General features: G+C 45.4%; 1 protein-coding gene across 8 annotated transcripts in view; it reads right to left on the bottom strand.

Annotated features, from left to right (window-relative positions):
* Window positions 1-12,289, bottom strand: part of AFF2 (AF4/FMR2 family member 2) — a 459,081-nt gene extending 446,792 nt beyond the window's left edge. For all 8 annotated transcript variants that reach the window (XM_032330752.1, XM_032330754.1, XM_032330756.1 and 5 more), the window contains exon 1: window positions 11,890-12,289. In XM_032330752.1, the coding sequence (XP_032186643.1) occupies window positions 11,890-11,936 (47 nt within the window). In that variant the 5' untranslated portion in view covers window positions 11,937-12,289. The remainder of the gene's footprint in view (window positions 1-11,889) is intronic.
* Between the last annotated feature and the right edge of the window lie 1,865 nt (window positions 12,290-14,154).

Raw genomic sequence — 14,154 nt, 5'->3', positions numbered from 1 at the left:
AAAAAAAAATTTAAAGGGTTTTTTTCCCAAGACTATTTTTAATGCTTTAAAGTTGACCATCAAACTATTTTTTAAAAGTTTTTAATTTTAATGCCAGTGAGTTACATACAGGGCTACATGAGTTTCAGGTGTACAATATGGTGATTCAACACTTCCATACATTACTCAGTGCTCGTCATAATAAGTGTGTTCTTTAATCCCCATCCCCCCACCTTCTCCCCTCTGGTAACCCTCAGTTTGTTCTCTATAGTTAAGAGTCTGTTTCTTAATTTCTCTCTCTCTCTCTCTCTCTCTCCCTCTCTCTCTTTTTCTCCTTTTTCTCCCTCTGCTTGTTTAGTCTCTTAAATATCACATATGAATGAAATCATGACATTTGTCTTCCTCTGACTGACCATTTCACTTAGCACTGTATTCCCAAGCTCCGTCCATGTCATTGCAAATGGCAAGATTTCATTCTTTTGACGGCTGAGTAATATTCCGTCTTCTTTATCTACTCATCAATCAATGGACACTTGCAAATGACCTACCTGATAAAGGGTTAGTATCTAAAATATATGAACAACTCATCAAACTCAACACGTAAAATACAAATAATCGAATGAAAAAAAGTGGGCAGAAGACACAGACAGACATTTCTCCAAAGAAGACACACAGATGGCCAACAGACACAAAATGTTCCCCATCATCCATCAAACTCAGACATAGCTGATCCCAATTCTGTGAAGGCAGGGGTAAAAACAAACACCTATCTTTTGGGGTTGCTTGTTCAATAGAGATCATGTGCATAAGGCACATGACATGACACTCTGTAAATGCTGGTTCTCCTACCTTGACTATCGAACCATCTTACAGAACATATGGAAACTTTTCTGCACATCCTTGGGATGAAACTGAAATCTGAATCCTCCAGAGGCTTAAATAGAAAATGTGCTCAGTCTAAAAATATATGTTAGGAAAACCCAAATCCTAGGTTAGCCTGCAAAGCAGAAACTATTTTTTTTAAAGGATAAGAAAGACAAAATAAACAAAGCATCTGGCTCACAAAAGTTGAAGGTGTGTGCTCCCCCCCCCCACTAAACAAAAGCCTCATCCAATCATGGTAATAAATCAAGACATCTTTTTTTTTTTTTTAAGTCAGCATAATTACTCTTACAGCATTACTATAGATACTAAATGTAGGCATAACTTATGGGAAAAAATGCTATATGTAAAAATCTAAAATTGCAAACTTCATAAGTTTAGGGCTATTTGGGAGGGATTATTCACATCAGTAAAGAATTACCCCACAGGATTCTTGGCAAGCAAGGTGCACATATAGAGTGTTTAATTTATAAAACATTAATAAGCATGCTATTTCAAAAATATATCTGTTGAAGGTAAGGCAACTTACCTCCCTGTACCTACCACTCTGCCTGACCTCTGTGATTTTAGCTCTTCTTTTAGACCTCATTCTTGCAGCTCTAAACTATCTCTGTACACATTTGACCCCAGAATGCATTAAGCAGGTTCTTGTAGATCAACCCATTTATTTATTCAGTAAAAGTCACTAAGCACCTACTGTGCACTAGACAAGGTTCTAAGCAGTGCAGACACACTAGTGAATACAACAAGCAAAATCCACACCCTCCTTGAGCTCCTGTTCTTGTCAAGTTTGATTTAAATCCAACTTTACAGATCAGTACAGTTCCCTGCCAAACACCTAATCTGTTGCTTACATCCAAGAGGAGCAGAATCTTTCAGTCTCTTGCTGTCTATATCACGTCAGTTACATGTTCCATTTGGTTATGGTCTCAAACCCAACCTGATTTGTAAATACCAAAGTTGCAATGATGAAGATCTCACCACGCATGGCTTGCCACTTCTCTAGCCTTTCTCTCAGGGTATCATCACTGGTTAGCAGAGAAGCCAAAGATTCATGTGGCCTGATTTCATTTCAGCTGTGTGACCTTGGGCAAGTCAGTGAACTCCTATGTCCCAATCTCCCCACCCTGTAAAACTGGGAAATCAGATAACACAAACCAGAGCCTGTTACACAGGAAATGTTAGCTCTGCTTATTACTTTCACTTGAATTTTGATTACTATGGCTTCCCACCTACACTTAAAATGTTGAGACCTAGAACAGTGCCTGAATGAATCGAACAGATGAACGATGCTGCACCCCAAATGGATCAGACACTAGGAATACAGAGATAAAAGCCATACTCCCATCCCTCAAATCAATTTCAGGATGTCACGAGTTTGTTCAGGGTGTTACGGCAGCACTGAGTGGGGAGGCTAACTCGACAAGGCTGGAGTGATTTCAGTGGGCAGAGGAAGTGGGAAGATGACAACTAGTGGCTCCCCAGGGACACAGCTGAGATTTGAAGGATGAGACAGTCAGAAAAAGAATTATTTGGTGGTGAAACGACTAATCATAAACAGAGCTATAAACCCCAATTAGATGGCACCAACTCACACTTTAGAGGAAGGAAATGCAGAAATCAAAATATTGGTACCTACTTTCCTGAAAAATGAGAGCATTATTTGTTTAAAATGGAGAAAGAACAAAAGAAGGGATCTATTTGGGTGCATCTCGAGAGCCAGAATACATGCTTCTTTTGAAAACAGCGATGTTAGCATTTGGGCCAATTTACAAACATTAGTTTCAATGGATTCAAGAAAACAATTTTCATTTGGTGTTTATTTGAAGAATGTTCGCATGAATATTTCCATAATTCAGAGAGTCAGAATACTTGTCAAGAGTTCTGTGCTTGGGGCGCCTGGGTGGCTCAGTGGGTTAAGCCACTGCCTTCGGCTCAGGTCGTGATCTCAGGGTCCTGGGATCGAGTCCCGCATCGGGCTCTCTGCTCAGCAGGGAGCCTGCTTCCCTCTCTCTCTGCCTGCCTCTCTACTTGTGATCTCTCTCTGTCAAATAAATAAATAAAATCCTTAAAAAAAAAAAAGAGTTCTGTGCTTGTCCCCTTCCCCCAACAAATGGTGGTCAGAATACACATGGCAAAACATAACTTCAGTAATCCTGGGATGAACGTGAGCTACTGTCAAACCAGAGAACTCAGGGTCCAAAATCATTGTTTAATACTAAGTGTTGGCTACTCCTGGTCCTCCAAACAATCCAAATTTGGACTGTGCTAATGGTACTCCAGAGAGTTTCACGGATCTCCGGGCTCCCTGCTCCCTCTACTGCTCCCCCTGCTTGTGCTCTCTCTCTCTGTCAAGTAAATAAATAAAATCTTAAAAACAAAAACAAACAAACAAAAGAGGGTTCCTGGGTGGCTCAGGGAGTTAAGTGTCTGCCTTCAGCTCAGGTTAAGATCCCAGGGTCCTGGGATGGAGACCCACATCATTGGGCTCCCTGCTCAGTGAGGATTCTGCTTCTCCCTCTCCCTCTACTGCTCTCACTGCTTTTGCGCATGCTCTCTCTCTCTCTTCCTGTCAAGTAAATAAAATCTTTTTTAAAAAAAAAGTTTCATAGGCCTCAGTGAAGAACACTTTTTTTTCCTCTAGCTCACATTCTCACTATCTCTGAATTCTTATTTTATTTCTATCCATAATATACTATCTCCCCGAATCTAGTTTTATGTTCCACGGTCAACTCAGCAGAACCAGAAGTTCATTTTTACATCCCTTTCAACTCCCCTAAAAGGGACTGCCTCACAAAGCACTGGGCACAGAGTAGGTACACAGTGGAAACAGTTCTCAGTAGAGTTGACCAACACCGGACCACGGCATGAGGCCTCCCAACCCAGCCGTATCACTTACCCAGTGTATGTCCTTGAGCAAGCCATTTTTCCCCATCCTCTGCCTCAGTCTCCTCATCCATCCCATGAGGAGGCAGGTTTGAGGGACTGATTCCTTTCTACATCCCGAAGCCAAGACTTTTTGGCAGCAAATAAATAATGGCAAGTTGAGGAGACCTCGCCATGATTCCATGGCGCGTCATCAGAAACATCCATCATCCCGAAATTCAATTTAGTTACTATGGCCATGCCGACCTGGCATGCAAACCCCACCAGTCAGTCCCTTTGGAAAATTAATGTATTTTAAAAAATTAGTTGACTGTCATCCTGAAAGGAGAAGTAAAGCTTCTGTGAATGCATTTTTCATCAGTCACTAGATAGCCAGGTCATTATGTACATATTACCACAGTCAGAAGGTTAAACTGAGTCTGTAACATGCTCCTTCTGGCAGGTTGGTTTGATCAAACCATGCTAAGAGATCCAAAGACCAAGGAGACATCGGACTCCTCAGAAACTTCTTCCTCCAATGACTGTTAAAGCAGACACTGCAGCGGCAGTGTTACGATAAGATAAGTAGGTTTTTACCTTTTGATTTATATAAAAAAATTCAATGCTCTTTCCAGAAGATATGTCGCCTGTAGAACCCAAAATTCGGACTCCAGTCATAGAGTTTAATCAAGGCCACCAAGCGAACCAGTATCTGCTACTGAGATCTGGTTTCCACTGAAGATGACAGACAGTACAGAAAATTCTTATTTGGAAATGCAATGAAACGAATCATTCTTCATAGGATGAAAGTAATGTGGCTTTTTTTTTTCTTTTCCTTTTTTCCCCAGCAAGAGGAACATTAGAAAAATAAACAGATGAGTGATTTTGAGTTTGTAATGAAAGCCAAACCTGTTTCCTTAGCTTATTTCCCAATGTGTGGCTTTTATACCTTCATCTACGAGCACAGGCCTATTGAAGAACCAAATCAAAGATTACTTTAAATCACTGGCTGATTTTCTTTTCAAATGAAGCAAAATGCACAGGTATATAAAAAAATAGCATTCCATAAACCAAGCAATCCATAATCAAAATCAGATTCTAGCTGTAGTGTTATTGTCAGCTCTGCTTAAATCATGCCATTTTATTTAAGCCCTCAGATAATTTTTCTCAGCTCAGTAAGTAGGTGGATGTTAGCAGCTAAGGTCATCGAAAAGATTTACTTTAAAATAAATTCAACAATTCAGAGCATTGGCCTCTCCACAGTGTAAAGTGTGCCTTGCTTTGAACATGCATATAAAATTTCATTAAAGTGTAACATAAAAGTTTTACATTAGAGGAACCTAGTGCTGGACCTTTGTTTAACAGTCATGATAATTTATGGCATGGATCTGCTACAGTTAAGTAGAAAAACAGCCTTCTCGTGATGAAATACAAGTCATGAAGGCTGAAACTCAAGGAAAGCTGGAGGAATCCCAACCTCTGACCATTCAGTTCCTTCAGATTTTTGTCACACATTCTTCTTTAACGTTCTCCGTACGGATGAAGACACAGTACTAGTCCGTTAACTCCCGTGCCCAGTACCTTAAAAGTTGAGTTTTTCAGTTCTATGCATATCTTGGAATTCACAGAAGTTCTGTTTTTTTTTTTTTTTCAATCACACCAATAAATAACAAAGTTTCTAATTTTGCCTCTTACTCTTAAGATTCTTTGGTAACAATTTTTATTCCTGGTTACATTCTGCAAAAGAGACCAGACTGGCTAGGAGACCTTCAAAAAGATTATAGACAAAACACTATCAAAGAGGCAGAGGGCCAGTACTATCACCGGGATTTACTGAGCAACTATCTTTGAAAGTACAAGCATTTGCATAGGTCCTTCTGAGCTGATGGGCTCTAACATCAATCAACGGATGTTTATTGAGCACCTATAATGGGAAAGGCACTGTGCTAGATGATGTAGGAGGGTGATATACCATTCCCTAGGAAGCAGTTTGGATATTTAAACATAAACGACTTAATACAACAGCAAGTAACACAGTGAAAAGAGCAATAAACACAAATCCTAAGATCATCCACTTACTGTGTAAACTTAGGCAAGTCATTTAACCTCTCTGAACTTCAGTTCTCTCATCTATAAAATACAGCTAATAATAGTGGTCCTGAGAAACCCACAAGGTTAATGTAAGGATCAAATCAAAGAACAGATGTGGAGGTTACAAAGCTTTAGAAAGAAATGTTATCCACCTCAGGCTCCCAGCTTTGAGGTTCCAAAACAAACAAATATCCCATGGTCTTCTTTTTGTTCAGGTATCAGATCTTCAAAATTAAGGCATTCAAATTTAAATGGACAGTTCCCAAGGATATGTATATATATTCTATATATATTCCACATATTATATATATATTATATATGTGTATACACACACACACACAAAAGAAGCAAAATTCAAGTCATATATATATATATATGTATATATATATATATATATGTATATGTATATATATATATGACTTGAATTTTGCTTTTTCTATATATATATATATTTTTGCTTCATATATATATGTATATATATATATATGTATATATATATATATATATTTATTTTGCGATTCACATGTTTTTGTTAAAGGGGCATTAAAGGGGCATTCACCAAAGAATTGCTAAGAGATTATATAAGTACACAAACTGTTCTTATTTTATTTAAAAGAAAAAAAGCAGAGTTCCATGGCTAGTCAATTACATGCTAATTCCACAGTTGTTGTTGTTGTTGTTGTTGTTGTTTTTTACACCAGTATGGTATACATAATCCAAACCATTTGTTTCAATGACAACTAAGGGCACAGACCCACACAATAATAATAAAAAAAATAGGCAATGAGGTTCTGGGGAAAGACACCTGACCTGGAAATCGGGAGGTGTGGATTTCTGACCAAGCTCTACTACTAACCAGGCTGTGTGAACTTAAGTGAGTCAAACAACCTCTCTTAGAGCTGTTGGCTCATCTGTAAAATGGGAATGACAGCTGCACACCCTAATTTATAAGGACCAAATGAAGTGACACACAGGAAAGTATTCCACATGTTGAAAAGGCTTAGACAAAATGTCAGTTGTCAACGGTATGTATGGACTCTGGGGTCAACTCCATCTCAAGTAGAACTTGGCCAGCATCACCAATGCTAGTGATTCCATTACTTCATCTGTAAAATAGAGATCGTAGCAGGTCCTGTCTCATAAAGATGTCTGAAGGATAAAGTGAGATTGACTATTCAAAGCACTCACTGATGCCCGGGGCACAGACTAAACACACAAATAATAGTAGCAGCAGTGGTGATGTATACTAGAATACACAGGTGAAACACACACACATGCATACACACACACTGGTCAAAAGGCTTGCTCAAGTTGTGGTCTCAGGTTCTTTAATCAGCAACACATTCCTTCTCGCTATCAGTAAACAAGTTCTTAAAATCTCTCTTTCTTTATCCCACAACAATCAGAAAAAGAAAGACAAAATTAAAAGTAAAAAATGTTATCACTGGAACAATGTTTTGTCTACATGGCTACAGGCTAATCAAGGATATGGCAGTTTCACTTTCCGAGGTATGAGCTACAAGCTCATAAGGCTACAGCTTCTAGATGATTCCAGAGATGGCCATTTTATTGGACCTTTACGATTTTGAAATTACATGAAACGTATACAAATTTTGCAAGCAAGAAATAGTCTTAGCTAAGAATAATGGGCATAAAATAAAGGTTCAGCACATTAAAGCCATTTCTATTCAACAATAATTAGTATGTTTAAATACAATATAATTTTTATCCATCTACAAAATGTTTAAATGTTTGGAATCTCGTTTATGTCTATAATGACAGATTCATTTTTAAGGCAGTCATTTTCAATTTTGATTTGTAGATTTTAAAGTTATTAAATGCTTGACTGAATCATTAGCAAAACAATTCATGTATCATTAAACTGATTTCGAACATGAGATCATTTTCTTTCTTGTCCAATAGATGTGCCTTTCTAAGATTTACAGAGATAGCTTTTATTCTTTGGGGATGTTTGCAAGGGGCAGGGGGCGGGGAGGTGGTTGTAGAGGAGACCTTTCTTATCACGCTAGCTAACTTCACTGCCTCCCATCTAGCCTCCCCAGACACTCCCTTAAAAGACTCAAACCCACAGGCCTCCCTGACGGCAAACAGAGGGGAACAGGGAGAGAGAAATGGATGCAGGTAGAGAATGAGAAATCCTGGCAACCTGTAGTCCTTAGTCAAAACAGGACCCTGCCGGGGGGCCTCCTCGTTCCTGCGACCCCACCAGTCCCAAGGCTGGCGCAGGTTGTGTACCGCCCCCCACCTGCCAGACACCTTCCCATCCATAACCAGGTCTGGGCCACTCTTGCACACAACTACAGCTACACAGGCCTTGCTGGCGGCCAGGCTGCCTCTGAAACAGTTCACTTTTGTCTGGAGACCTGGGTCTCCCCCTCCCCCGCAAAGTCGAGGCCAACTGGGGAAAGCAGGGGCTGCTGGGGCAGGCCCCCAGGGGCTCCTTCCCCCTCTGCCTCACACCCTCCCCCCAGGAGAAGAAGCCTGGCCTGCACATGGCCCTTTCGCAGCCTTGACAGCCCCACGCAGACCTTTGAACTTTCTATTTATATAACAGTTTAGTGAGTTTAAGTCTCTTCCTGTATAACTGCCCGTGTGCAAGCTGGCCTCTAATGAGGCTACTTGTGAGCCATCGCTTAGAAACTACAAACGATCCTTCGCAGCCAGGATGCAGCCACCCTCCCCTCGGCTTTGCCACCATCTTCATGAGACTTTTTCCACAGTCTGATTTTGCTGTTGTGGTGGTTTGCTTCTCATTTTCGGTGTGGAACTCTGTGGTTCCTTTCCGTACCTGTCTGTCCTTTCTTGTGGTTTGTTGTTGTTGTTTAATAATGAAAAGAAGATAAACTTCCCCCAAAAGGACCTTGGCCTGTCACAAAGCGATACCTAATCCATATGGGGCAGGATGGGCAGGGAAGCTCCCAGGACTGACAGGCTGCACACTAGGTAGGTCCTCTGATTTTGCTTTTATACCCTCCTAAATGGGGATTAATGACATCCCCCTGGTAGTAAACAAGCGTAAACCTAGCTACGGGATCTCCGGACACCTCAAGAATTCATTTACTGGCTAACCACAGGCAAACCTATAGGATCACATAAACAATCACATTTCATTTTTGTCTTCATCTTTTTTCATTTTCTTTTAAGAGCAATGGTGTCTTTGGTGCACACAGACAGACATGTGCACACAGGCAGACATCTGCACCTTCCTCTTCTTTCACAGAATGGCTCATATTAAATTCATACTCAGGCAAACAGCGCTCCTTCATTCAACAATCTTAAAGAACTTGTGCTTTAGCCCTTTAGTCGAGTCCAGAACACAACGTATTAAGATACTCGTGCAGTTTGTGAGATCCAGGGTTATGTTCCTCTGGGCTTGGAGTGCTCCCAGACCCAGCGCGGGAGCACACTGCAGTGTCATTCATGCTCCGTCCTTCCCATTTGCATCCATCCCGACAAATGTGTGTTTATAAATGAGCATGTACTTTTTTGTTTACTGTAGTCGAGTGTTTGCAAATAACACATATGCCTGTGTATGTAAATTCTTCCTTCATTAAGTCTAGGTAAATGAGTTTATCTTTTAGCTAGCTTGATCCATTTGTTGTCAGACATCTAGGGCTGCGGTAGACAGAGCTCAGAGTTTGCTGTTCCACAAGTGAATGTTGAGAAAAGATCCAATGTAAATGAGACCCTTAACTTGGCTGGCGCCTTTTTCCTCCTTGGACCTCTTGCGGGGCAGGGGCAGAAAGGATGCCAGCACTCTAAGCAGCTACTTACTCCCCAGGAGGGGAAGTGAACATATAATGAACATGTAATTGGCATGCTCTAGATGTCCTCAGAGTTTGGAAAGGTACAGATTTCCATTCAAAACACTATCGAGTTTTTGAGTTCATCCACCAGCATTTATGTTCCCTTTTTACCGGTGGTTGCGGGGGGTGGTCAAAACAGATGCACAATCCTCATTACAAATGTTTACACACAGATTCATAAAGAAGTTTGCCCCTCACAATCACACAGTAAGAAGGAGAAATTTTCCTGGTGCATGGGCACAGAGGGAAAAGGCCGGCTTATTTATGCAGATGTGTTACATTAATTCACCCGTATTTCACATCATATCTGCAGACTGTCCAAGTCTGCGTGTTTCCTAACTGATGTGGCATAGTTACAGAACTAGAGGGAAAAAGGTTTTGGATTTTCCTTAATAAAAGAAAAAAAAAAGTCCCCAGATTTGGGGGAATGTGTCTTTCTGAAAAAACAAATCACAAGAGTCCATCGTCTTTAAATATACAACTGCATGTTTTCGTGTTTTAAACTGAACTTAAATAATATAATAAACGCTTTTTTGAAAAGCCTAATACCTTGGAAATGTTTAACATTTGAACTACACCCACGAAATCAATTATAACAACGTCTGTTAAATTAATGATGTTACCCACACCATATATTAGGCAAATTGTATGCAAATAGTAATGCGTTGGTTATCAGCTGTCTGCAAAATAAATTAGCGAAGCAGAGTAAAGGCTGTTTGCAGGAGCGTAATATTTAATTGATGACTAATTTTATTGTGATCTTTACTTTTAAATAACAGCATGGTTATTAAAAATTGTAATATCGTGTTTTTCTGCAGGGCTGATAAAACCCTGCATGGTATAAAAAATGCCTTACAGATTAATACTGATACAGCGTAATTTGATGGCTTCAAGGATTTACCCAGAATTGCTGTAAAATAAAATGTATTTAAGTTCTGATGATCTTGGATTTGCAACTAAAGGAGTCACGATTGGCATAATGAAGCTATTGGCTAAGAGTATGACCCTTTTCTAAAGAAGGAAATTGCCTAAAATATCACATCAGCAAGGGAAATCCTTGTAAAAATACACAGCAGTCATAGTCAACGGCTGCCAGCAGTTTAACATTGCAGAAGATTTCACACAATCGGTGGGTATGGTAGATTATCTTAACTACATTTAAAAAGGCAATAAGCAAGGATGCAATTCTAAATTGCTGCAGTCGCATCCTCTCTCCCCCCCATTCCATGGGCTGTGTGTGGGGGGAGGGGGGACAATTGATATGTTAAAATGTTGTGACGGATTAACAATAATAACGCATGTGGCAGAAGATGGAGTTTTTACAAAAGTTAATAGATATGTATATCGCTATTTATGCACACGCGCGCTCACAGCATGCAGTGAGTAACAACTTTCAGGCTCTCCAGTCACCTTTGCACCATCTTTCAAAACGCTCTGAGCGGCAAGTTTACGGTATTTTGGGAAAAGCTGACTAGTCCGAGCTGGACACAAACCTGCGGCTGCCTCCCAGTGGGGGCGGCGGACGGGGGTCCAGCCGGTCATTACACGTGCATACACGTTGGAGCAGCGGACTTCGGGGGCCAACTTCAAAAACCCTCAGTCTTGAAAGCTAATGCTGAAATCGGCCCGGACCCGGGGTCCTCCGCTTGCTGGCCCCCTAAGCCACCAGGCGCCCGAGAGCGGGTAACTTGGGCTGAGCGAGTGGAAGGAAAGGTGTGCGCGCGGCGCGGGGAAGGAGGTGGTGGCGGCGGCGGCTGCGGCGGCGGCGAGGGAGGTGGCCGCAGAGGGAGCCGAGGGAGGCCGGCGGCACCTGGCCGCCGCCCGTCCCTGCTGCCGGCCGCCGGCGCTGGTCACCTGGAAAGTTGAAGCATTTGGGGCAGGCAGGATCCGGTGCGCCGGGAGGCCGGCGGGGCCCGCGGAGCGCAGAGAAAATCCCCGCGGAGGTCGTGCGGCTCAGCCCGCAGGCGGCACGGGCTCCGATTTGGGCCAAAGGCAACTCTTTGGACTTGAGGTGCCAAGCTACGCTTTCGGGACCCTCATCCCACCCCCGGCCCGCCCCTCCCCCCCTCCCCACCCGGGCACCCCACCGAGGAGTCGTGGCGGCGGGGCCAGAGGTGGCTGAGATCAAGTGGGAGGGCGTCTGGGGCGCCCCCACCACAGCCCCGGCTCCTCTTAACAAAGGCGAAAAGCCCAGCCCCAGCCGGGGGACCTGCGTAGCGAGGAGAAGGCAAAATTCAACACCTACCACTGCTGCTCCAAGTCCCAGTCCCTGAAAAAGTCGAATAGATCCATAGCGGCCGGGCGGCAGCGGCGGCGGCGGCGGGCGGGCGTCCGTCCCTGCTCGCGGCGGGTTGGCGCGGCTCTCGGCGCTGCTCGCTCGCGGCTCTCGGCGGCCCGGCTCTCCGGCCCTCCCGCCCGGCTAAAAGTGCCCAGGCCGCATCGGCGGCGGCGGCGGACGCCGGAGGTGCCGGGTCCTGCGCTCCGGAGCGGCGGCAGCGGTGGCACCGGGCGGGCGAGTGCCGGGTCGCCCGCTCGGGTCCGCTCGCTCCGCGGCTGCCCGCGCACCCAGCGCCCCGACGCTGCGGCGGCAGGCGCTGGGGGCTCGGGCCGGAGGGGCCGCCCGCCTGGCGGGCTGCTGGCCGGCGGCGGGGCGGGATCGGCGGCGGCGGGGGCGACCCGGGCAGCAGCGGCAGCCGAGGCGGCAGCGGCGGCAGCGGCGGCGGCGGCGGCGGCGGCGGCGGCGGCGGCTGCACAGGCGGCGGCGGCGGCCGCGGCAGCATCACACACTTACACACTCACAGGGGGCGGAGCCTGGGCAGCCCGAAGCCGCGACATGGAGCCGGCACGTTATCGGGCCCCGGATCTGGCAAGGGCTCGCTGTGCCCGCCTGCGCCGCCCGGGACCCCTCTCTGTCAAAATCAGCTGGTGGGAGCGGCCGCAGAGCCTGGGACCCGGGCCCGAGCCCGGGGGACAGCTGTAGGGATGCGGGCGGGGGATTGGGAGCCGGGATCCGAGAAGGGGACCCCCCCGTGCACCCCCACCTACTCCCACTACGGGAGTTACTGTTTGGAACCGGAAAAAGAGCGCACTAACTGCTACGGGGAACGGGGTCGACCCCCACACAGCTCAGGTACTCTCCTCCAGCTCCCCAGCACCGGAGCAAACTTTGGCGGGCCCGAGCATCCCTCGGGCCCGCAGCGCAGGACACGCGGGGCCGGAAAGGAGAAGACGGTCACCTTCACCGTCCCCGCGGCGCCGCGTGCCCGCACCCAGGCCGGCCGGGCATGCCGCAGTGGCGGGCCCGGCTGCGGGACGCGGCGCGCACCTAGTAGGTGCGCGAGCTCTGGGCCCCGGATTCCGTGGGCGCGAGGAGAGGCATTAGCGACTGCGACTGTGTGAACCATGGCTTCGGGATTAGGACGCTGGGAAAGTCAGCGGCACGATCAGCTTCCCCGCACAACCGCCACGTGCCTGGGGCAAACGACTTCTGCTCTTTCCTCCTCTGGGAAACAAGAAAGCCGTGGGGTATGTGCCCACTGGCCCACCCACCGGCTGCCTGTCTCCCTTCTGGCCGGAGAATCTGTCTCCCTCCACGTGCAGCTTCTTCCTGTCCTTCAGCCTCCAGTGGTGGTCCAGGACAGGGTGCACCCCGTTAGCCAACACCCTCACGGAAGGCTTCCTGGCCTCCAAAGGGAGAAGGGGTGTAGGAAGGGGTAGGGCTTGATTCCAGCATTCAGGAGCAATAGTACTCTGTAGTCCCAGAATTCTCATTTACCTTCTTCATGTTATTATACAGAGGGAATCGTCTTGGCACATTACCGAAATCCTAAGGCCAGGACTCTCAGGAAGAGCAGTAGACAGCTTTCTGACAGAGCAGGGTGCCAGTTCTGATCCTATCTGTGTGACTCTGAGCAAAGTCTCTTCTCTGGGGCTCATTTTCTTCATCCTGTTCTCTAATACTATCTCATATTCTCAAAATCGTCCAAATAGCTGTGCTTTACTTCCCCCTCCCCTGAGGAGAAACGGAGGCACGGAGACTGGGTACTTTGCTCAAGATGTGACATTTCTCCTTGAGGAGAAACTGGACAGGAACCTAGAATCCGGGAAGCCCGTTTGCGGCTTTAATGAAGTAGAAGGTGCTACAAGAAGCGGCTGCCTTCAGAGTCTGACCCTGAAGGGGCCCAGAGTTTCACCTCTTCTGTAATCTTAGTCTGAGAAAAGAGCACAGCGCTAACATACAGAAACAAGGGGCTAAGATACAGCTCCTCCAGTACCCAGGGGGGCCGTGTTCAAATGTTTATTTATTTTGCATAAAACCAGGTTCTTAACCAAATACAGGTTGACAGCCTTATCAGTCTGACTTCTTGTAAACTCCTCTGGTCAAAGCCTCCACCGTCAAAGAACTATGGGCAAAAGTGGTACAGGGAATTTTCAAATGATCCCTGTGGCTTGTTGATTCGTGGGCATTCCAGTCTTAAACCTTCCACTGGGAGCCCTTGAGGTGGCGGGG

The sequence above is a fragment of the Mustela erminea genome, chromosome X (assembly GCF_009829155.1).
Source record: "Mustela erminea isolate mMusErm1 chromosome X, mMusErm1.Pri, whole genome shotgun sequence".
Taxonomy (NCBI): Eukaryota; Metazoa; Chordata; class Mammalia; order Carnivora; family Mustelidae; genus Mustela; species Mustela erminea.
Note: the sequence above shows the minus strand (reverse complement) of the source record. Positions and strands in the feature narration are given on the sequence as shown.